Below are 25063 nucleotides of genomic sequence, written 5' to 3'. Positions count from 1 at the left end.
TTTTTTAAGTGGGGCAATTAAATAACCAACAAACTGATGGGAGGCGGCAACCCTGATTAAAAACTTATATCAGGCTAGAGCAAGAATGCACACAGTCGACCATGAGTTGTATCATCCATCCAGAGTCTTCTGAAGTTTTGAAGAAGCTCTTCCCATCTTGCTTTAACTGAATGGTGCCATGTTAAAACTGAGATACAGTACTCTCGGTCTTCGCCAGTCTGGTGGAGAATGCTGAATAAATGAGTACCTGTGAGACAGTAGATATTGCTCACTTGCCCAAGCTTTTCTCCGTGATTGGGATTAGTAAATAATCATCTTTTTTTAAAGAAGGGAAGCCCAGATTTTCAATATTTCCTCAGCTCTCCAAGTGGCCCCATGGATATGAAAATGTTATTTACTATCTGTGAGTCACTGCTACTACTTATAACTTCTATTAAACTACCCTGGAGCACAGCCTGCATTCTTGTTTTTCAACTTAATATCCTACAGATGCTCAGCTAATTCCTCAAAGCCCCTACATAGGAACTTAAAGAATAAAATTAAAATCTCACACTGTAATGAACCAGCATTTGCATAAGAATATGCATCATCAGCAGGCATTTCTGCCTCAAACTTACTTTTCCCTTGCTGGGGGAAGTTCATGGGAGATCCGTTTGTATATATGTTGTCCCCTGAGGAAGGCGCCGGTTTCAGTCCTGAGGCAGCAGGTGAAGAAGGAAGGCCAGTGAAGTTAAAATGGTTGTTTGCCTCCATTTCTAAGGAAAGAAACAGAACCGAGGACTGAAACCACTGTGTAGATCAGATGCTGCTCTTCTAAGGCAGCGGTAAAATCCTCCTTTCTGTCACTTCAGTCCACCATTGGCCACAAACTCCAAAAACACTCCTTAACATTTCCATAACCCTTCAAATTTCTTCAGACTTTGTCACAGCAGTCCTTACCACAAAACTCTGTGAAGTATTATTCTCATATTCAAATGGGGGCTTGTTAAAAAGGCTAAGAAGACATGCTTATGGCTTACCTACACCCATTGAATAAGGTCATGGTAGATTTGAACAGAGGGCGTCTGGGTTCATAGCACAGTCTCTTAGCTACTATGCTATACCAGTTCTCCAAATCAGCAAGAAAAGAATGTCACCAACTATCTTCATCAACCAGCAAGCATCTTCAAAGGGCCTGTGGCTAGCTTCCTTACTGGCATGATCCAGGCCATATTAAAAAATGATACTACTGAATGCCTACCTCTTCAACAAACCTGTTGAAAACAGAAGTTTTTCTACTTAAGTCCTTGCAAAGAAAACACAAGTGAAAATTAGGAGGTGTACATCTTGAGTGTACAAGGTTCAACTAGGTCTTGATGCCCATTCTGCCACCACATTCTAATATCTGAATCTATATAAACATACAGTCTTTTAAATTACAGATTGCCAGTATACTTGAGTGGCTAGAATGTAGCAATATGACCACACAACTGTTCCTACCGTGTTTCCCCGAATATAAGACAGTGTCTTATATTAATTTTTGCTCCCAAAGATGCGCTATGTCTTATTTTCAGGGGATGTCTTATTTTTCTGTGTTCTGTTCGTCGGGCATGCTTCCAAACAAAAACTTTGCTATGTCTTACTTTCGGGGGATGCCTTATATTTCGCACTTCAGCAAAACCTCTACTATGTCTTATTTTTCGGGGATGTCTTATATTAGGGGAAACAGGGTAATATCAACTTGTGCATTTGTATTGGAAACAGGTACACAAGTAAGCTCCTTAGAGAGGATACTTGGGATCAAACAGGTCTGTTAAAGCAGAGTAGTGTTGCGGTTCGGGTGGGTTTGGGACATCCAGATTCAAATCCCTACTCTACCATGGAAGCTTGCTGTGTGACCAATCACACACTCTCAGCCTAACCCACGACACAGAGTTCTGTGAGAATAAAAAGGAGGAGACAAGAATGACACCAGACAATGTGTGTACCCATTAGAAATTCAGAATATAAATGAAATAAATAAAACAGCTAAGAAACAACTGCTGTAGAAAGAGTTGCTATCCACATAGCTTTTTCCTTATAACATTTTAGTGAGTAAGCCAACTGTGGTGTCTCTGCTATGTTCCATGGCCCTTTGTAGGCTAAATGTGCCAGAATGAGAATGCAAGGGACTATGTGAAAATTCCACATCAGACGACACAAGCTTTATCAAGGAATTACTGCCCCCATCTAGATACTTTTCTGTTCCACAGGGATGTAGATGAACTTTCACCTCTCTGCAGCTCTGGAGATGGGGGAATCCCAGCATTTCCTGTGACTGAAAGTAATGCATGAAATAGGTGTGCTTTTCACAGAAGCTTGACAACAAGACAGAGCCTGAGGCCTAGCCCATCCAGTGGGTCATCTGTGGCTCCCAAAGATGGCAATTCTGTCGTTGTCTTACAGAATGTTCTCCCTTTTTGTTTTCCTGTCCTGACATGGAAAATAAAGAAAAATTTCTCAAGGCAAGCCTGGACAGCTGCCAAGGAAGAAAACTGAATGAGGAGGGATGGAAGAGTTCAAGCTATAGACTCATATTGGTCTGAAAATGCACTGCCTTCCAACTACCAGTAAGCTTTTTCATAAACAGAAAGTGCATAACAATGTATGACACCAAGGAATCTAAAAATGAAGACTCACTTTATATTATATCTTGAATCCAAAAACCTCAACTTGAATACTTGTCATTTGTCTGCCCTTCCACACAAAGCTGTAACCAATTTCTTACCCCAACCTCTGGTTTCACTTTTAACGTCTCAACCACTGTTCTAGTCACTGAATTCAGCGTACAGTTGAAGGACACCTGGCTCTGCTTTCCCCTGATCTAAACTCCGTTCTGACCTGAATAGTCCTAGGCTAGCCTGATCTCTCAGAAGCTAAGCAGGGTCAGTCCTGGTTAGTATTTGGATGGGCAACCTCCAAGGAATACTAGGGTACTGAAATGGAGGTAGGTAATCACAAACACCTCTGAATATCTCCTGCCTTGAAAACCCTATCATAAACACCACAAGTCAGCACCAAAGAAAGAAAGAAAGAAAGAAAGAAAGAACTCCACTCTCCTAACAGACAGGAAAGCAGTACAAAGAAAGCTCAACTCCAATTTAAATGTGATGTTGGTGGAACAGCAAAACTTGTCTTTGAATTTACCTATCTTGTTTAAATTGGACGATTATGCATGCAACATTTGCATGTCAGCGCAACACGCGCCCAGGCTACAGATCTCTGGCAGAATATTATGAACATAGCAGCTGAAGGCCCAGTTAAAACTATCATATTTAAATCAAACCCAGGGTCAGGTTCAGGGAGTTCCACAATCCATGCTTCAACTACTATGTAAAAAATTCTGCTTTCAATAGTTCAAAAAATTTGAGTGGGAAACCTCCAGTCAACAGAAGTTTGAGAGGCAGTCACTGAAAGCAAGAACGAACACTCCTGAGAGGTTGCCGCACACCAAGCCAGACAACTGGTCCATCAAGGTCAGTGCTGTTTGCTCAGACTGGCAGCAGCCCTCCAGGGTCTCAGGCAGAGATCTTTCACACCTTGATCTTTTACATCTACGCCTTGATCCTCTCAGCTGGAGATGTCAGCGATTGAACCTGGGATCTTCTGCACATCAAGGAGATGCTGCGCCACAGAAGAGTCCCTCCCCTCTGAAAGCAGAGGTTGCTACTTCTCACATGGGTACAATCAGAACAGCAAAGAATGCTCTTATGAACCGTTACTTCAATTTTACCATAACTTTCACTCACTTTAGTATCCAAACTAACTGTGATGTGGGAAAAGTAGAAGCTTGAATGTAAGACATAACAGAATCATTCTACTGGGCTGCTTGTTTTGGAGAATGTTACAAAAGCAAAACGTGTTCCATTCTTCCTACTTACTACAGAGAGAAATTTCTACATGAGGCAACTATCTTTTGCAGCTGTTCCCAGGGCATGGAAAATGCAATCAGTGACGGCTTGCACAGAACCATGGGAAAACATAAACAAGAACTTTCAAATACCTGGATACTTCAGTCATGCAGGAAGTACACTGCTGTACTTTTATAGCAACAGTGCTCCTTAATGTCATGAACCACACATAACATACCTTAGTTTGGGAGAAACTTTACTGAACCAGATCAATGGATCAACTTCTGCTTCTAACAAAGGAGACATGGAGCTTGGCATCTTTTTGTTTAAAAACTTGCCACTAATATTTCAAGCCCCCCAACACATCTCTCAGGTGTGATCGAATCCAGTTCTATCCCAAGCCATAACTATATCCGTATATCATTGAATTTCACATGAGTTGGGAAAACCCCCACTTCTGTTTGTATTTAAACTAAATAACAGACAAGCCCTTCCCTGAAAGCTTGCAACAGGTGGAAGGTGAAACAGAGGTTAAGGCTGGCAGGGGATGATGGGAATTGTAGTCCATGAACATCTGGAGTGCCATAGGTTGTCCACCCCTGGGCAAGGTCAATAAAGAATAGGACAAAATTCTTAGTTCTGGCTACAGTTTTTTTCAAATACTGATATTTTTGCTCTCCCCAAACTCCTTTCCAAATTATCCGCTACAAGATCAATGATCTGTTCCTTGCTTTATGGGATGCATTCATTCACTGGAAAACAATTACCCCTCTGGCTGTTTCTACTGCATTGTCAGTAGAAAGCTTGTACAACATTATGGGGAAAAATAGAAGTGAATTTTAGGGACCCTTCCTCATGATTGTTTTGACCTTAATTCCAGTGTTTTGACCTTAATTCCATTGAAAACTCATGTGGTGCAGCGGGTAGGGTGCTGTACTATGATTTGGTAGAGCCAGGCACAAATCTCCATCCTGTCATGAAGTTTACTGGGTGACCTTGGACCATTTGCTCCATCTCATGCTACCCTGTCACTCAGGGTGCTTATGAGGATGGAACAGAGGCAGAGATAAGAATGTACACTTTCCTAGAGCAGCAAGGGGGGAAGACAGGATACATATAAATCCTGAAGTACACCACAGTGGGATCTTCTATACATAAGCATATGAGCAGTACATATCCATGACAATTACTTTGGAACAATTTCAGAACTAGCTATTACATTGCTACCCCTCAGAAACAATGACCACAGAGCACACTCATCTACACAATGTTTGTGAACCTCATCAGTGCTCCCTTCAACGGTTTGCAGTCTGAGGCTATGTCATGTGCTTTTTTCCAAAACTGCATTAATGGTTAAATTACCCAGCGACACCAATGAACTGACCATATTAAAGTCATGATCTTCATGGGCCACACACAAGCACTTGTGCTAGAATTTGTATTTCGACAGTATTTCCAAACTGGCCCACACAGAGGCTGGTCTCAGACCAGCTCCACCAACAGGGAAACTACAAAGGTCACCCAACAAGCAGATTTTGGGGGGGAGGGGGTGTCAAATTTGGGACAGTTCTAGCATCTTTTTTCTGGCAACCTGAGATGAGACTAAATTCTTTGCCTAGTTTAGAATAATCCCTCTTCCCCATTTACCCAGCTAGCAATCATGATCAAGATCCAGTTTATACATCCAAAACAGATGAAGATGTACTAAATGTCAGTGAAAGAATAATTTCAAACACAGCTTCTGCTTCACTGGTTCATTACCTCTTGCATCAGGAAGCCTGTCTCTCTCTCACACGCACACACACACACGCACACACACACAAGCAACCCCCTATTACTGCCATGTCATGCCAAGCTCCACCACCTAAGCTGGAAGGCTATTGTAACTGCAGGGGGAAAACACTGCTACTAATAGCAGCATAGCAAGTGCCCTTCCCCCAACTCAGTACGCCTCGGCAAGAAGCATCCCTGCTTGTACTTGTGCCACCTTATGCGCTGGCCGTTTCACCTTCAAAAAGCAATGGATCCTGCCCTAGCAGCATATGAGAAGTCCAGCCTCTGACATTAGCCACAAAACTGCTTAAAACATCCCTTGTAAGGATCAGAGCAGCAGTGGGAAAGGCAGCTGCTGCTCCAGCACAGGGACAAACTGGGCTTTAGTGGAGGTGAAGGGAGGTGCTGGGAAGACATTGTAATTAAAGGGGAAGGCAGAATACCATGCTAGGAAAGAAGCCAAGGAAAATGGATGAATTAATTGCAGCCAGCAATAGCTACGGGGAGGGGGGGGAAGAGTTTAAAGGGAGGGGTGTGGTTTGATGATTTAAAGCTAGACAGCAACCACACATGCAGGGATAAGGATGAGCAGCTGATAGAGACTGTCACTTTTGTATCTTAGCCCTATGGATTTTCTCACACACCCCATGGAAGATCTTTTAAAAGGAAGGTGAGGGTAAAGATTCTTTAGCAGAAAAAATGACAAGAAACCACAAACCGAATATTGCCGTCACATGACGCTTAATCCAGGTCTAGTGCTCTAAGTGGGTAGGGCAACAGTATTTACAAGTAGTTAATGCCGTATTTATTTAGATGGGTCACAGGTTGTCAGATCATGATCTGTCCCGTTCTTCACTGCTCCTTAGCAAGCAGGTTATTGGGACAGGCAGATGCTCAAGCCCTCCCACCATGAAGATGAGGTTGCTTTGCCTAAAAGCTGGACATGCTGGATACTTCCTGCCTTAAACTATCTGAATTAGTTTCAGACAGTCTGTTCAATCTTGCTTGAAAAGCCATCCTTCCAGACTTCTCCCTCTCTCTTGCCTTACCAGAAACTTACAACTCCTTGAACAAACAGAAGTATTACACATGGACTCTTCAACATGGAATTCCATTTTGAAGTTCTTGTTTATCTTCGCAGCAACCTCATTATACTACTTTTAGGGAACAGAGGCTAAGAGGCACCCAATGAAAATTCGTCTAAGGCAGTGGTGGCGAACCTATGGCACGCATGCCAGAGGTGGCACTCAAAGCCCTCTTTGTGGGCACGTGCGCTGTTGACCCAGTTTGGGCACTCGGCAGTGGCAGAGCACCAAGGGGACGAGGGGTGCACAATGCACTGGGCGCACGCCCCTGCGGGGGTGTGGTGAGGGCGTTTCAGGGGTGATCCAGGGCAGGGTGGGGCAGACAGGGGCGTGGCAGGGTGCACGTGTGCCCCGGACACAGTTTCCCCTTGCTCCACCCCTGGCACTTGGTCTCTAAAAGGCTCACCATCACTGGTCTAAGGTATTTATGGGACAGCACTAACTTCCCATCTCAAAACACAAGGTGGTATAGCATATCACTGAAACCTTGCTTTTATGGAAAAGGAAGATTTGGACTGGGTTACAACATTTTATTTATTTAATTCAGTTGTACCTCACCTTACTCCTCAATGGGGACCAAAAGGAGCTTATACCATTCTCCTGTCCTCCATTTATCTTCACAACAAACCTGTCAAATAGGTTAGACTGAGAGAGAGTGACCTGCCCAAGGTCACCTAGCAAGCTTACGTGACACAAGTGGGGATTCAACCCTGGGTATCCCACATACTAGTCCAACACTCTTTACTACTACACCAAACTGGCTCAATGAGTCATTTTGTAAAAACTCACTGCTGTAGTCAAATAGCACAAACATAATCACTTGTAATGCATAATACAGAATGAAAAGAACCATCTAGATAAGGGATGTCCAACTCTGGCGTCCCAGATGTTCATGGACTACGATTCCCATCAGTACCTGTCAGAATGGTCAATTTGCCACGATTTGCTATGCTGGTAGGGGATGAGGGATAAAGTGAAGATCCATGGTATCTAGGCTCACCAGAGTTAAAATACCTGATCTAGATTCTTGTAAATAGCCAGTTTTCAGTTGCAGACTACTACTAAGACCTTGCAACACCAGTGCTGTTTAATGCACGAGCCTGTTAGATCTAACTGTAATTTGCAAACAGTGAAAGAACAGAAGTTATGGCAATTTCATGGTTTTCTTCATTGAGTAGACATTATATGATCCTAAACTACCAAGATACTTTTTGACTTCTGTAGTACATTCTGGCATCTGTAGTATGTAGTCCCATATAAAGTATAACAAAACGGGAGAATGTTCTCAGTGCAACCAACCTACAACTCTACCTCTTGAGAAACTGTACACAGTTTGGAGCAGTAATTCTGACATATGGATGTGAGTTCATAGAACACAAACCAAGATGCCCAATGTCACCTACCCCTTACAACAAAGGTTTCCATACATCTCCATTTAAAATAGTCCCTTCAACCTACAACAGTGGTGGCGAACCTATGGCACTCCAGATGTTCCTGAACCACAATTCCCATCAGCCCCTGCTAGCATGGCCAATTGGCCATGCTGGCAGGGGCTGATGGGAATTGTGGTCCAGGAACATCTGGAGTGCCATAGGTTCGCCACCACAGACCTAGGACAACCTGAACACTGTATACATATTTTTTCTTTTAAAAAATAACTCTAGGATAAAAAAGGTTGTTCATGTCCAACAACAACAATAACAACAAAAGTTTAATTTGTGATAGACAGAGAATGTCAAAAGGAGGTACATGAACATTTATAAGGGTCATTATGTTGACCAAGATATGGATGCCATTTTTCTAGTTTAGATCTCTTTTTAACAATATTTTAAATGACTGTCACTTTAAATTTTGTGTAACAATTTTTCAAAGAAGGCAGTGACCCCAAATCGCAGGGTCTTGTGCCAACTAGCTGGTGGAGAATGGGGCTAATCCAGCCAAGGAGCTCATAGAGAGCTAGAAACTGAAACCAAATCTGATTAAAAGGGACGTTTCAAAAAGCAACAAACAGAACTGCCATTTCCCAGCCACTTCCTGCAAGGATGGGGGAGGGAGCAGAGGAAGAAGACTGTTTGCATCAGGGTTCAGCGTGCATATTTAGGCAGGAGAAGAGGACAGCCCAGCGCACTCTCACTCAACCCAAAGCCAGTCACCAGGGATTCCCTGTGCTTACAACCCGCCTCCCACACAAAGGGCTCTCTCAACTCTAGATTTGCTGAAACCACACTCACAGCTCTCCTCCTACAAGGATAAAGATCTCAGTCTCTCAACTTCCCAAACACATTAAAAGATTGTTATCAGAAACCATTCCCACACCATCAAGACATATGAGCCATATATGGAAAGGATCTCTAGTATCATACCCATGCCTACACCTTCCGCACCAACTAGGGTAGTACCAAACATGAGATTCAAAACTCCTACATCAACTGGGGTATATGTGTACATACATGAGTGTACACATACAGAAGAAGGAATCCTAGCTCTTTTCTCCAAAGAAAAATCCAGCCAGCATCCATATTCCTGGCCCCTTCCGCACATGCAGAATAATGCACTTTCAATGCCCTTTGCAGCTGGATTTTACTGTGCAGAATAGCAAAATCCACTTGAAAACAATTCTGAAAGTGGATTGAAAGTGCATTATTCTGCATGTGCGGAAGGGGCTCCTGTCACCACTCTTTTCATGCATCCCTGTTTCCAAACTATTATCTTCACAAGTTGTGTCACCAAGAGAGGATCCATAATAGGAAATGAGTAGCCACTGTCCTGTGGTGATCTTGATAAGAGAGTATGGGTTTGAAGACAAGTCTCCCAGCTTCTAATAATCACACCTGCCTTGGCTCACTTTCTTAATAGTGTAAAGGAGTGAGGGGAGGGAGGAAATGAGGTGCTGCCTTCCCCTGAAATGTGGGGGGAGGGTTGTATTATGAGTACAAAAAAATTGTAGGCAGTTCTTCCGTAGTCTGGAGCAACTGGTCTTGTGCTGTTACTTCAATGTTTCCTCAAAGCTGGGGAAGGAAGAGTACAAATCCTGGAGTGGGGGGGAAATGGGCTGCTCTGGGCATAAGATGTGTAAAAGGGGTGTTCCATAGTCATCAATATAACAAAACTAAGGTGGTCATCCCTTCTTGGACTATAAAGCAATGGGTCCAGAGTTAAGAATTCTGATTCTCAGCCTAGCCAGCGGTTGTAGGTTTAAATGGAAAAGGCGAGAATGCTATCTCCCGTAGAAAAAGGAACTAAATGAGCATTTAATCCATCTCCCGAAAGATAAAATGGTCTTGCTCCATTATCGCTACGATATGGCCTTGCCCCCTTTTTCCCCAGCAACAAAATCCAAACCCCTTCGACACTCGCGTCATCCTTTCAATTCTCAACACGCAGATCCGATCTTCGTTACCTTCTTCTCCTCCTCCGACTCCTCCTGTCCCATCCCGCCCCCCCTCCGGGATCTGTTCCTGCTCGCCTCCGCCACTCTTTTAAATAAAGTGGGAGTCCCCCCCACCCCCATCACCATTCCCTCACCGGCTTCCCCAAGAAGGAGGCTCCGCTCTCCAATAAGGACAGCCTTCCCAGGAACTGCCTCGCTTCAAGCAAGAGGTTTTACTCCTACGGCCATTCTCCAAACCACGAGCCCTCCATACATGGGCCTCTCCCGGGGGGACGACGACGACGACATTTCTCTCCCTTTTACATGTAGGGTGAAACTTTGCCTCTCGCCCGGCCCGGGCCAAGCTGAAGGAAACGAACTCCTCCTCCGGCCCTCTCAGGAGGTCTCGAGCCAAGCCCCCCCCCCCCCGCCCGAACCACCAGCAACGGAAAACAGGGCCACGTCACGCACCCAAACACGACTCCCCTTCGAGAGGAGAGTTGGTTTTTCCCCGGCCTCCTGGACCCCATGCTCTTCGTCTCCCGCTTCCTTCCTCCTCCTCCTCCTCCTCACCTGGGAAAGGTGTCGGCCGGCCCCTCACCTGGCCTGAGGGGGTCGGCGCGAGCGGTGTGGCATGGCCGGGAGGGCGCAAGGGAGGCACCGGCCTGGACTGAGGGTGGGGGAGGGGACGCAGGGCGAAGCCGCACCAGGCAAGGCCGCCGCCGTCGTTTCTAGCCAGGAAGCCAGCCAGCCAACGAACGAGCGAGGCAGCCAGCAAGGGCCGGGCCGGGTGTGGGAAGCAAGGTGCCGGCGGGTCCTAATGCCCGCCCGTAACCGGGGTGGGGAGACTCGACAACAGCGCCGCCTTCTGAGGAGACGAAAAGCCATGGAGAGGCGGCGGGAGAGGCTGGACCCCAGTTCCGCCCTCCGCAGAAAGCGAACTTGTCGGAGAACTTGGAAAGGAAGGGGTGGGCGGGGAGTTTGGTTTCTCCCATGAATAGGTGATGCGGCTCTAGCCCGGCCAGGGAGTCACATTCGCTTGAAATTCCCCTTACCCCACCATCGCGTTTGGTGAAGGGAAGTTATTTTGTGGGTTCATCCACACCCAAAATACCACGACGCGCACGGTGCCCGTTTTCAAGTTCTCCACAGCATGCTTTTGTCAGGCTGGATATTGAAATGCTGGGACAAACGCTGCTTTTTAAAACGTCGACAGAGCGTACTTTCATAGGCCTCAAACAATGTGTGCTGCAGCCAGGGAATGGGAGCTAAGCCAGGATTTACTTATTTTATTTACATAAAATAACTTTTACCCCGCCAGTCTCCTAAAGGACTAGCTCTTCACAGCCATGAAGCATAACAGGGGCTACGTTAAAAGAAAGTTCAATACTGCAGTTCAATACTGACCCAACAAGTGAGATCACATCACAACATTTACTAGGCACACGTATGTTTACAGGATGGTTCACCATTCCCTTCCCCAGTTGTTTACACTTTACCCCAAGCAAGCTTTGTTCTTATTTTTCCAATCTCAGAAGGATGGGAGGCTGAGTCAACCTTGAGCTGGTTAAGAGCTGTAGACTCTAATTTGAAAAAAACCTGGGTTTGATTCTGCACTCCTCCACATGCGCTGTGGACTCTGGTAAACTGGGTTTATTTCCCCACTCCTGCACATGAAGCCTCCTGGGTGACCTTGGGCTTGTCACATTTCTCTCAGAACACTCTCAGCCCCACTTACCTCACAAGGTGTCTGTTGTGAGCAGAGGAAGGGAAAGAAGTTTATAAAGTGCACTGAGACTCCTTATGGTTGAGAAAAGCTGGTTCTAAATCCAAAGTCTCCCTCTTCTTTTATCTGACTCCAACTTGTGTCAGGATTCAGCTCGGGTCATGAGGACAGCTTTGGTAGAGTTTTGTGGCTTGTCACTCTGCACCAGGGGGCTCCCCAAGGGACTATATTACACTCTATTTATTTACCTAATTTGTACTCTACCTTTTCTTCCAATAAGAACTCAAAGTGCCTTACATTATTGTCTTCTCCATTTCATCTCACAATAATCCTATGAGGTGGGTCAAGCTGAAAGTGTGTGATTGACCCAGGGTCTCCCTGCAAGCTTCTGTGACAGCAAACTTCCATGGATTCAAACGTTACCCAGATCCTGGTCTAACACAAAGCACTATACCGACCTGGCTAGTTGTCTACATTTTGGCTCAAAAGTAGCAGAGATAGTGCAATAGGTATATTTGCCTTTCCCCCTCTTTTCCATGGTTAGAGCAACTCAAGAGGGAACCCATCCAATCAGGGAAATGGCGCAGAAAGGGTCAAGCTCTCCCTTCCAGACCACTGCAGGCCCGTGCCATACCAAGCCCCTTAATCTCAAGTTCTAGTCAAGAAATTCCAGTGTACTTTGATTCTTGAGTAACACTGAGCCAGTAAAACCAGGGTATGATACTGAGCCTCGCAAGGTTTCTGTGAGCATAATGTGGATGAAGAGATATCATGGGTACCTCCGTAAGGTCCTTGTAACGGATTGAAATCTAAAAAAACAACAATGCTTTTAAATGTGCACATCAAATACTCAAAAGAAGAGAAATCAAGAGATGAATGCGGTGCGTGTGTTGAACTAACTCTCTCACACACTGTTGAACATGTTACAAAGCTAAGTTCAAAGCAAAGCCCATGTGGCATTGAGGCAGAAATGCAAGTGCTTAAGGGCCGTTGGTACAGGCATGGGAAAAGCAGGCATTTGAGAAAGTTGCATTATCACCAGCAGTTGCTAAAGCAATGGAAGAGAAAGATGTAGAAAGGCCTACTATATGATAATGGTAGATCATACATCTTAGAGATGTTTTGTGGCCACAAGAGGGATCCGTGGTCATGTGGCCAATCTGCAAGGAAGTTGGGTGCCCTGGTTATCAAGGGCAATTAACCAGATGGGTGGTTACAGAGGAAGAGTCTGAATTTATACACCGTTTTTCTCAACCATAAAGAGTCTCACAGAAGGGGTGTTGTGTGGTTTCCGGGCTGTTTGGTCATGTTCTATTGACATTTTGCCAGCATCTGTGGCTGGCATCTTCAGAAGATCTGGTGGTAGTAAAGCAAATGGAGTATGTAAGTGGAGTTTTCTGCCATCAGATCCTCTGAAGATGCCAGCCACGTATGCAGGCAAAACATCAGGAGAAAATGCTACTAGAACACGGCCATACAGCCCTTGGTAACCCTTGACAACCACACAACAACCCAGTGATTCCGGCCGTGAAAGCCTTTAACAATACAGTCTCACAGCAGCTTACAAATCCCTTCCTATTCTCACAACAAACACCTTGTGAGGTAGATGGGGCTGACAGAGTTCTGAAAGAACTGTGACTGGCCCAAGGTCACCAAGCAGGCTGCACGTGGAAGAGTGGGGAAACAAACCTAGTTCACCGCCGCTCATGTGGAGATGTGGGAAATCGAACTCCGTTCTCCATAATAGAGTCCACCCGCTCTTAACCACTATACCATGCTGATTACCTGAAGAATATGGTGCATGTGGCAACAAGCTGAAGTAATGTTACCTGTAAGTAGAGGAAAAGGTAGAGAGCCAACCAGTAAGGCCAAGAAGTTCTAACTGCCAGGAGGACTAGTTCTGAGAGTAGTGTAAAAAAGCAGAAAATCTTAAGGAATTGCAAGAGGCTCTGAAAGATGGGACTGCAAGTTCTTCAGAAGGGCACAGGTAGGGTGTGTGTACATATTCCCTGACAGAGGGACATGCACTAGAGCAAAGAGCTATTGCTAGAAATATGAGGTTGCCAGGACAACAGTCTCTAGGGCTACTACTAGAAGTCAAAAATGGCATGAGAGGATAAGAAAAAAAATTAGCCCTCTACTGCTAATATTGATTCTTTGAATGTTCAGTTCAAGAACAATGTGGTGTCTTTCCCTATACTAATAAGCCCCTGAAGGGAGGAGCTGTGTTTCTGTGGTATAGCCTCTGCTTTGCATACAGATGGTCCCAGGTTGAATCCCTAACACCTTTATTTAAAAGAATCAGGTTACAACTGATATGAAAGACCTCTGCTAAAGACCCTGGAGACCTGTATCAAGGCAGAGTAGGCAATACTGACCTTTAGAGACCAATGGCCTGATTCCAAGGGAGAAAAAAATGTATCTGAAATGAATTATGTGACTATATGAAGATGTTTTATACCCAATCACACCACTGGTCCACTTAGAATAGTACTATCAGCTCTGATTGATAGCAGCTCCCTGTGTCTCAAGCAGAGTTCCTTTCCCACCCTGCTTACCCAAGATCCTATATGCTGAAGATTATGGGGATCAGATCTGGAATCTCCTGCATACAAAGGATACGTTCTACCTGTGAACTATAATCCTTCAACCAAATCATATCATTAGTGCCATACAAGAACTTTCACCTATGCAACCAGTGCCATTTCTTCCTGCTGTGCTTCTCTTTATCAGGTAATGCAAACAGGTATATGATAGAAAAATATGTATACAATTGTAGCTGGGGGAAAATCTTACGGAAAAGTGAAACTTTACAGCTGATTACGCATGGTGAGGTTTCCATGACTTCAAAGAGAATTGGCCAGAGAGTCTTTGTTTCGAGGCATGTTCAGAATTATTATTATCCACCACCACCCTTTTGGTAGCAGGGCAGGCATTACCCATCAACTGGCTCTTTGCTTGCGTCCTGGGGGGGGAGGGATGTTTTGCGCATTCTGTATTGTGCATGCATGCTTTAATTTTTAATATAATCTTTAAATTTTATCTTTAATTTTATCATTGGATTGATAGAACCATCAGTAGATATCTAATAGATAGATCGATAGATATGTTGACATAAAAAGGCGAACTATTAAAGAAAAGTACTGAATGTGGCATTGTACACTTGACCTGAACACCGATTGTCTTTTATGGTGGGAAGTGAGGGAAGAAGTAATGGTGGTGTGCAAACTTCAAAACCACAAAAGGACAACGTGAACTGTTGTTTGCTAAGCTCCCCAAGTTCATGAGTGTCTGTCCCCTGATGTGCTATAAACCCAAGTGTCAAAACCAATGGGCTTTTCCCAGTGTGGTCTGGAATCACTGATTGCTTGTGTATAAAACTATGAGGCTGGAGACGTCCTATTTGGTTGGTCAAATGCAGGGGCAAATTGGGTGTTTGGACTGATAAACTAATCTTATTACTTTTACATTTTTAAAGCATTAGTATCCATTTATTGATCTGCCAATGTGGTGTGTGTTTTTAAAACCCCAAAGATATAAAGATATGCAAGAGTGGGGAGGCCATGGGCAACAGAAATGAGGACAAGAAGAGGGAAGTAGTTGGCAACAGGGAGGAGAAAGAGGGAGAAGTGTACAAAGCAGCGCACGGGAATGGGGCGGTAAGATTAGGTAGGCTAGCTGAGGGCGGAGGGAAGAGGTTCGGGGCAAGCTGTGCCCACTGGCAAATCTGTCCCACTCTGGCAGCGAAGCAAAATTAAAATCGTTTTGCAGAGAGACTGGAAAGTGAAAGTGGGGCTAGAGGGAATACGTCCATACAAGAAATCTTGCCATGTTGGACACTTGCCTCCACCCTGCAGCAAACATCTTGTGTGTAGTTGGCCTATAATACTACAAAAGTCCAGTCTTTCCCCCTTTCCCATCCAATTTCCTTCATTGCCTTTCTATGTCTTGTTCTTCAACCATCTCAATCATATCTAAAACACAAATGATAAAACTGATCCCCCCCCTGCTGAGTCCAACATTTTTAGAAACATTGACAGATGTATTCCCAGTTCTGTGAATGGTGGCTTCACTTTTGCAGCACTCCAATCTATGTAATCCCGGGATTATCACAACTCACAGGCTACTGAGGTGGGGGATACTTGGAATAGTTTCTGACCAGCTTGCATGAAGGAAGATTTTAATGTTGGGTCTAAGGACTCCCCAATACATATCCTGGGGCCACCTTCAGCTTTTCCAGCTGCTTGCGGAATCAGGAAACAGGAGCGCCTGCTGCCTGTCAGCCCCTCCTTTCTTGAAATGCAGAGACCATGCAACCAGCGCTCACAAAATACATCTCTCATAGCTGCAGGAAGAACTGAGCCAGAGGGCGGAGGAAGGACTCAGAGGGTGGATGGAGGACACAGGGAGAACACTCACACACAGCTCCCTCCATCAAAACAGAAGAGTGCTGGAAACATGCACGCATGTGCCCAAATTGTAATCAGAAAGGACAACAGGAATATCAAGAATCTATGAGAAACAGGACTATGGATACCAGAAGCTGGAGGGGAGAAAACAAACAGAACAAACCTTCCTCAGTTCCCAATTAGCTCCATTCTGTGCTGAATCCAGCCCGCTGAGTCAGCCAGACACAGCAAAACAACTCATCTTTGTTATCTACCCTGTGCTCAGCCTCCCACCTCACAGGCTGAAAGGACTCTCATTTAATTAATCATTCCTAAGGGTTTAGCTGTGCTCTGCGGGTGGGGAAATCAAGGCACAACCCAATGGTGCATCCTAACCCTCTCATCAAGGTCACACAGTTCCAAGAGGAGGAAGACAGCCGGCTCTCGGGCCGGGCCTCTCCTATCATGCTCAAAGCTTTCTCTGATGGGGTCAGCCGCATAGCCTTCAATGCTATTTGCAAGTATTTGTGCTCAAAGAGCAGACAGTTGCTTATGGACAGGGAGACTGTCATTAGTTGCCAATCTCCAGGTGGGAGCTAGAGTTCTCCCCAGTTCACAACTGATCTCCAGACTACAGGGATCAGTACATCTGGAAGCGCTGACAGCTTAAAAGGGCAGTCTCTATGGGACACATCCCTCCTGGGTATACTGCCCTCCCCAAACCACTCCCTCCCAGGCACTATGCACTCCCTCCCAGGCACTATGCTTAAATTCCCCAATCCAGAGTTAACAATCCTAGATATCATCTAGAGCAAGTGACTCCACTAAGGCCTTCCCTCCCCTAACCCAGCAACCCCTTCCTGACAAGGCTTTAAAAATTAGTGTAGAGATTAAAGGTGTCAGAATCATCATCCACCAGCAAAACGTTTTGTAAAGGTGCCAGTAAACCCAGAGTAGACAATTTAGCACAATCAACTTCAGCTAGGTTACTACAGAATACTGGCTAGTGTGGGTTTTTCAGGCTGTGTGGCCATTTTATCCACTATTTTCAGATGGGGCGGGTGGCGGGTAACACATCCCTGATGAAGAGCTACTTACTTGAAATGCATTTGTACTACTGTTTCCTGCTTTTGTTAAATTTGCATGTGTGCGTTCTGCTCTGTGGCTCTGTCCCTTTCCACGGCTCAAGCATGGAAGGGGTAAGGGGTAAATTGCACCGGGGTCCAGAGACAGGGTCAACAGACGTATGATATTTGGAGCCCGCCACTATCCCCTACCTTCAAGGACCTGTTTGTATAAAGCTGCAAGGCCCACATGTGAGAAAACGTTTAATGACACATTAAACATCCTGATAAGAAATGTGATGGGGGCACGGTGTATACAGGAGCTGGGGCAGGGATCCCTTCTTTTGTGTGGAAACTGCCCCAGTTCTTCTCCCCGCCCCCATATGTCTGCCCAGAGGTTGAAGTGACACTCCAGGCTACAAGCCCATTACTATTACATGATCTATAGCAGTGATGGCGAACCTTTTAGAGACCGAGTGCAAGGGGTGGAACAAGGGGAAACTGCACCTGGGGCACCCGTGTGCCCCATGCCCCCGCCCTGCCCTGGAACGCTACCGGAACACCTTGAATCACCGCTGCCATGCCCCCAGAATGCCCTTGCCATGACCCTGCAGGGGTGCATCCCCAGTGCATCGTGACCCCCTCATACCCTTGGCGCTATGCCACTGTTGAGTGCCCAAACTGGGGCGACAGCACGCGTGCCCACAAAGAGGACTCTGAGTGCCACCTCTGGCATGCGTGCCATAGCTTCATCACCACTGATCTATAGTTATATTTGTCCAGAAATAAAACAGATGTTGTTTCTTTTATGACATGTATGATTGGATGTATGGGATGGAATCTTCATATGTCTGCTGTGGGGCAGTGGGAGGGGGGTGCTAGAAGTCTGAACCAGGCCTAGAGAAATAATGCTTGCCTTTTGTCACTACAGTCATTCCAAAAGTGTTAGCCCAGAACAGTGGCTGGGAGGAAAGCAGGGTTTGGGGGCTCAAATGACACGCATGTGGTTGATCATCACAGAACATACTAACCAAATCTATTCCAGCATAGGTTCTGGGGAGGGAAAAGAAGGCAGCATGGTATAGCCTAATCTTGTCAGATCTTGGAAGCTAAGCAGGTTCAGTACTGGGGTTGCCGTAAGTCAGCTATGATTTGATGGAACTTTACAAACAGAAGTTTTTGTGGCTCACAAAAATGTATGACGGAATAAATTTGTTTAAGTCTCTAAATTACCCCTTCTGTTTAAAGTCCTTGTGGTGTCTGTTTACGCAGGTGGGAAAACAGGGGGCTTCTACGCATTTTAGAACTGCACGTCTTAGTCATGTGAGCATCTAAATACTTTCTTCCCTTTTGCACAGATAATGTGATCCGAGTAGCAAAAGCACAGTCACCCATCTTCCAGCCTACAGACATCTACTACTTGCAGCTAATCCCAGTTTCCCCAGCACCTCTAAACGAGACTCTCTTGCTGGTAGTTCCGGGATGCACCAGACAGAGTCATTATGCAAAAGCAGAAAAGGCTCAGATCCTTTGACCCAATGAGCAGAAGAAGAGAGATTCAACTGTCTGGTTTGCTGGAGGCAAAAGTAGGTTATAGAGAGAGTTGCAGGCATCTTCATGCATGCTCTAGCAAGGGGATGGGGGATGGAACAGATTAGAGTGGCGAAACCTAAGGCAAAACAGATGTAGGAAAGCCCCAGTCCTCACCCTTCCATCTCACAATTATAAGCCAGTCCGTGCTTTAAACCATCAAGAGATTGGGAAGATAAGGGGATGACATCAGCATAGAACTTGTTTTCCTAAGTGAATAGGCTTGCCACTAACCTTGGTCTGTCCCCTTCAGTATTTGAATTATTAATGTCCAATAGCTATCCTGACATTGTATTTGGATCTATACAAGAGCAGAATTGTACCTTTGTGTGGATTCAGGAGATCTGCTTGCGAGTTGCTCATTCCAGTATGGCAATAGTTCCTGACTGAATAAGAATCAGAATTGGCATGGTACTCTTTTCTCAACATGCCCGTTGGTAATGTGGGAGTAATAATACTATCCTATCATATGGTGGTGTTGTAAGGACAACTGTGAGATCCAGTACAGCAGAATGCTGGGCCTGGATTCAAATCGCAGAACTCACCCATGAAATTAATCCTGGGCCAGTCACCAGCTCTCAGACTTACTTACCTCACAGGGTTGTTGACAGAATAAAATAGATACAAACTGTCTGAGTTACTCAGATGAGGAGCAACATACAACGGTGGTAAATTTAAATAAAAATAAGACTATGGAGAAGATTTGGGATTGCAAAGAAGACAGACCTTTATCTCCGAGAATTTCATTTTTCTCCAGTTTCCCCATCAGCTCTGGATCCAGGAATCCCAAATTCCACTTCAGATGCAAATCTCTTCAAAATATCCTATCACAGCAGTATGTAATAGACCACACTTTCTTTCTTTCTTTTTTACAGAACACTGCCATGACACAGCCCTTACAAAGAGAGTTTACAAGGCATGTGTTACTTTTCTACTGATAAAAGGCAAAAAGGTGAAGGAAGGGATCCAAAGTTCTTTGTACTCAGGGCTGCCAAAAGGGAAGGACTCAGGACAAAATTCACGGGGCCCAAGACAGTGAAGAGCCCCCAAAGCCAGTGCCATAATACATTCAGAATGCATCTGGATTTATCTCTAATGCAGTTCCAGATTGCAGTCACTAGGAGTGCAGGGAAGGTAGAGCACAGCAAGCAGTAGGTCTACTCTGTGAGATCCAGTACAGCAGAATGCTGGGCCTGGATTTTCTGCAAAGTTTATTGGTGATGGTGGAAAATGCCATCAAGTCACATACGGTGACTGACCCCGTAGGATTTTCAAGATGAGAGAGATTCACAGGTAGTTTTCCACTGCCTGCATCTGGACTTCCTTGGTGGCCTCCAATCTGAATATTAACTAAGGCCCAACCTGCTTAAATCCGAGATTTGACACGATCGGGTGAGCCTGGCCCATCCTGGCTGTTTTGGATGGTGGATTGTCCCCCATTAAACCCCACACTCCTCAATCTCCACTCCCCCAAATCTCCATGAATTGCTTAAGGTGGAGTTGGCAACCATATATCCTTTCCACCTAACAGCCAAGCTATCTGCCCCTCTCTCATAAGCTTTCTGCCTCTTCTGCAGCAGCTTCCACCTACGAAAACTGGCCCAGCCCACTTGTTTGGTAGGGAACCCTTAAGGACTTTCCCCTGTATCCTCCTCCCTCCCTTATTTAATCTTTCATTTCTCCTGGCAACCCCCATATCCTGTCCTCTCTCTTGTCTCATTCTCAGTCATTCACTAACCTACCTTTTATCTGCCTATCATGTTTAATTATATTTATTACTTATTTGCTTCATTTATACTCCACCTTTCTCCACAGTGTGGACTAAAGCAGATTACATTATTTTCCTCTCTTCCTTTTTATCTGCACAACAATCATTTATTTATTTATTTATTAATTAATTAGATTTTAAACTGCCCATTGTCTAACGTAAAAACGCCTAGTGAGCTTCTACAGCAAGATGCGGATTCGAACCTGAGTCACCAAGACCCTTCTCTAAAACTCTTGACAACTGCTCCACTGGACTTTGTAGGGGGATTGTTAGACGATAGCGAGCAGCCAGGCTAAGCTGAGCCATGCAATTTGGTTAGTATCAAGTCACCCAGTGGTTGCTGCCAGGCCCAGGCCTAGCCCCACTGAGTCTTCCCTCAGAGCCCTGGAAAGGGCCCTGCCCCAGCCTCTGCCTTTTACTCACAGAAACAAAAGCCTGAAATGCTGTGGTTGCCTAGCAACAGCCACTGAGGAAATCCATTTGTTAAAGCTACAAGCATTCCTTTTATCATTTTGGTTTTTTCAAACCCCCTCCAATGGTTTTTGGTATATATTTTTTAGATTCCATGTTTTTAGATTCCACGTTTTTTAGATTCTACAATCCTGAGGCCTTTTTTTAGGTAAAAGGTCAAAAAGATCTGTTTTGCCTGTTCACCTCTCCAGTCTTTATATTTAACTATCCTCAGATTTGGCTGATTTCTCTTTTAGTATATAGATCATATTTTAAACACTGTTCAGGCAATGAGTTGTTGCATTGTTGGGACATCTAATGTCCCTTTGTAAATACTGCTTTGCTACTGTAGACATTAAGCTTCATGTTATATGAAAAATGATATAATCTTTTCAGAAAATCAGTCCCAACGATCTCAGAACTTCTCATCCAGCATCACTACATAATCAATTTGCTCCTGCTTTTGTGTTTGGTAAAGGTACAAGGGTAAATTTAAATAGATTTGTTACTGATTTACTTACTAAAGATTTACTGTGAGGTTTTGTGAACTATAGAAGGGTGTCCTATATTGGTACATATGTGTATGTGTCTACAGATATAAAATTACCAAATTAGACGGTTTGGATCAGGGTAATAAGGCAAGGGGGTGGGGTGGGGGTTAGGTGGAATCTTTGTCCAAGAGCCTATGGTAGCTCTCAGAAGCCCTGCTTGTTCCTTGAAATCCAAAAACTGTGTAGCCTGGCCCAGCACTGAACGTTCCTCTGGATCCCAGGGCAACATCCATATCAGTGATGTGCTGGAATGCATCTTATGAACCAACTGTGCATCATACAGGGTCAGTGGTAAACTGGACTATTTAGAAGCACTGGTTTGGACACCACCCATGAAATATAGGACAAAAGAGAGGGGAAAGGCAAATGGCCACAAGGCAGGGTAGCAACAAGAGATTCTGGCCGTTTCCGCACGGGCGAAATATGACGTCGTGGAAACGGGAAAAGAAAGCGTGCCAGAAGCGAGAAGCGTTATTGCGACGATAGCGGCCCGAGGTGCGCAGTCAGCTGCCGCTCGCGGTTAAGACGCTTAATGCGGCGCCAAGACGCCCGTATTCAAAAAAACCGCTTGAGCTCTTTTTTTTTCCACATGTGATGCACCGACGCCGCAGTCGTGCAAACCGCCGCCACGGAGCCGTTCTCAACAATGGCGACTGCCAAAAGGCCAAGCTTGGTCACCGTCCCCCCCCCCCACACACACACACACATGTTTGTCCCTGGTGATTTCCCTGCATAGTCAAGCACCTTTCCCAGATCCATGTCGCCTGTGCAGATGGTGGCTGCCCATACACACTCTGGTCTCACAGGTAACATGAACTGGGACTGACAGTAGCTGGGAGGGGAGGCAATGACAGATGGGGGACGGGCACGACATCAGGGCAGTCACGTCAGCCAATCGCGCTGCTTCGCGAGTGCGCAGCTGCAATGGAGCGTGGCGAGACGCCGCTTCCGCAGTGCTTCCGTGCGAACCGTCACATTTCTGCGGGGCTCCTGACGCACGCAGCTCCGCCTGTCTGTGCCGAGAAGCGCTTTTAGCCGGATGCGTTGCTTATTCTACGATCGCCAGCTAAGGTGGCTCCTTTTGTCCGTGAGGAAACGGCCTCTGAAAGACTGGAGACAAATTTAAATGGGAATTGGTGCAGGAGGAGGGAATTATACTCATTGCTGAGTCAACTCTCTCTCTCTTCTTTGCAAGGACTAACCTTTCTAACATGGGTAACCATTGGCAGGTAACCATTGTGTTTTCTAACAAACAGGGCAGGCAACCATTGTGTTTTCTAACAAACAGCGGTGCACTGACATCTCAGCAGTGACCTATAAGCTATCAGTTAGGCCCAGATCATGAGGGCCTGTAATTCTGCTTATAGCTAAGGCAGGTCTTTCAGTCAAGTTACCCAAGTAACTGCCTGGGGCAGCACACTGAGGAGGGCAGATGCCGATGTACCATAGAGACTTGGCTTATGCTCAGCCATGAGAAATGTAGGAAGAAATGGCAGTTGCCTCCTGGACCTACATTGCCACTGACTGGCTCAGCTCACACAGCTCAAACCCAGCTGCAGCACCATAAGAGAAGTGAGGACATAGGCAGCGGTGGTGAACCTTTGGCACTCCAGATGTTATGGACAATTCCCATCAGCCCCTGCCAGCATGCCCAATTGGCCATGCTGGCAGGGGCTGATGGGAATTGTAGTCCATAACATCTGGAGTGCCAAAGGTTCGCCACCACGGACATAGTGCCATATCTACATTTTTTGAAGGGGGGCAAAAGTACAAAATAACAACCCCATATACTGTATATATATTATTTCTTTATATATACGTGCTTAATCAACTCTTTTAAATGACAGAATAAATTAAGTTGACCTCTAGGAACTGTTCATGAATAATTACACTTTTATATTATTTTAGCTATGCATAATGTCTGAATATTTCCTCAACCCTTCTCACACATAAAAGCTCAAACCAAGGAGAACAGTTTTCAGCCTATCATTTTCCCGGACATTTTTTAAAAATACAGCACTTGTCATTTTGACATGGGAACACACCTCATGCTCCTTCACATCCTGATAAAAGTACAGCCCAAGAAAAGCTTTATCTAGTAATTTTGCTGCTAGAAACCAAAATGATTAAATTGAAGCTATTGTACTTTAGTCACATGAAAAGACTTAGTGGAAAAGACAATAAAACCAGGAAAAGCTGAAGACTGAGGGAAAAGAAGACCTACCATGAGGTGGATTGGGTCAATAAAGGAAGCCATGGCCCTCAGTTTGCATGACCTGAGCTAGGTTGTTAACATTTTGGAGGTCGTTGAATCGTAAACGAGAAGCAACTTGATGCAACTTGATGCCACTTAAAACACATGAACAAGCCTTGTTCTGCCCCCCCCCCCCCCCCCCGCCACCCGCACTGCAACTTTCCCAAGGTGTAAAGTCAGGGTCCCTGGGGAAGACCAAACCAATCAGATGGCAGGTCTACTCAGGGCCTTTGGCAAAGCCAATCATAACAAAACTGCCTTTTTAAAGTTTAGCGGGGTAGAGGGGAGAGAAGAACCTGTCCTCTTCCCCTCCACCCTTGGCTGCTCCAGGGTTTACAGCCCCTCAGCAGAGCACAAGGCAGAGGGCAGGAAAGAGGGGCACATCAGGCATTCTAAACTGTTAACAGTCACCAATCCCCAAAACTCATTTCCCCCTGTGCAGAGGCATACCGCCTAGGGAGACATATGGGATCAAATGTCCCCAGGCTGTGGCCATGTAGTCATATGGGTGGGGGGACGGAAAATTTCACATTCTCAGTGGACCATTGCTGTGTTCACATTTGTGAGTTGGGGTATATTCTATAATGTGATGGTGATTTTGAGATGACCTGGTGCAAAAAACGTTGTTTGGCCGTGGTGGGGGAGGGTGGCTGCCCATATTGGGGGGTGGGGGGGAGCTCAGATTTTGCACTGGGCCACATTTTCCTAAGATACATCTCTGCTCCTATGAGTGTTTAGAACAAACATTAAACTCTGCCCTCCAAAGTCTCACATGTCCAAAGCTTACCAGGGCTACTGTCAACACACAGTCCTTGAAAGGGGGTGAGTGGGAAGGCAAAGAATTGGAAGATTCTGCAGGTGGAAGATCAGAGGATGCCTCAGCTGGGGGAAAGAGGGAGGTTAGCGAGGGCCAGGAAGATTTCCTGTGAGCCTATGTCTCCCACGGCATAGACCTTGACATTTTTTAACATCTCCTCGGAAACTTTTAGCTCCCCCTCCTCTTCGCTCACCATAGTCTCACCCAATAGCAGCTGCAAATTCTGCCTTACCAAGGGCTAGGGCTCGCATTTGAGGCCCAGGGTCTCATCTCTCCCCCATCCCCAGCAGCATCCTAATCATGGGAAGTTGGGGAGGGGGGGCACATGCTGCAGAACAAGCTGGGCAATTGAGCCTTC

At 45.5% G+C, this 25063-nt stretch overlaps 1 protein-coding gene across 6 annotated transcripts in view; it reads right to left on the bottom strand.

The window, feature by feature from the left end:
* BAZ2A (bromodomain adjacent to zinc finger domain 2A) overlaps nt 1-25063 on the bottom strand; it is a 72779-nt gene that overhangs the window by 37716 nt on the left and 10000 nt on the right. For 3 of the 6 annotated variants that reach the window (XM_048487852.1, XM_048487857.1, XM_048487856.1), the window contains exon 2: nt 618-755. In XM_048487852.1, coding sequence (XP_048343809.1) covers nt 618-753 — 136 coding nt within the window. In that variant the 5' untranslated portion in view covers nt 754-755. Of the gene's footprint in view, nt 1-617; nt 756-10252; nt 10491-10568; nt 10865-25063 lie in introns of those variants that run through there. The other 3 variants (XM_048487858.1, XM_048487853.1, XM_048487855.1) reach the window with 3 other exon arrangements.

This window comes from Sphaerodactylus townsendi, linkage group LG03 (assembly GCF_021028975.2).
Source record: "Sphaerodactylus townsendi isolate TG3544 linkage group LG03, MPM_Stown_v2.3, whole genome shotgun sequence".
In the NCBI taxonomy this organism is placed as follows: Eukaryota; Metazoa; Chordata; class Lepidosauria; order Squamata; family Sphaerodactylidae; genus Sphaerodactylus; species Sphaerodactylus townsendi.
This window is presented reverse-complemented; position numbering and strand designations above follow the sequence as displayed.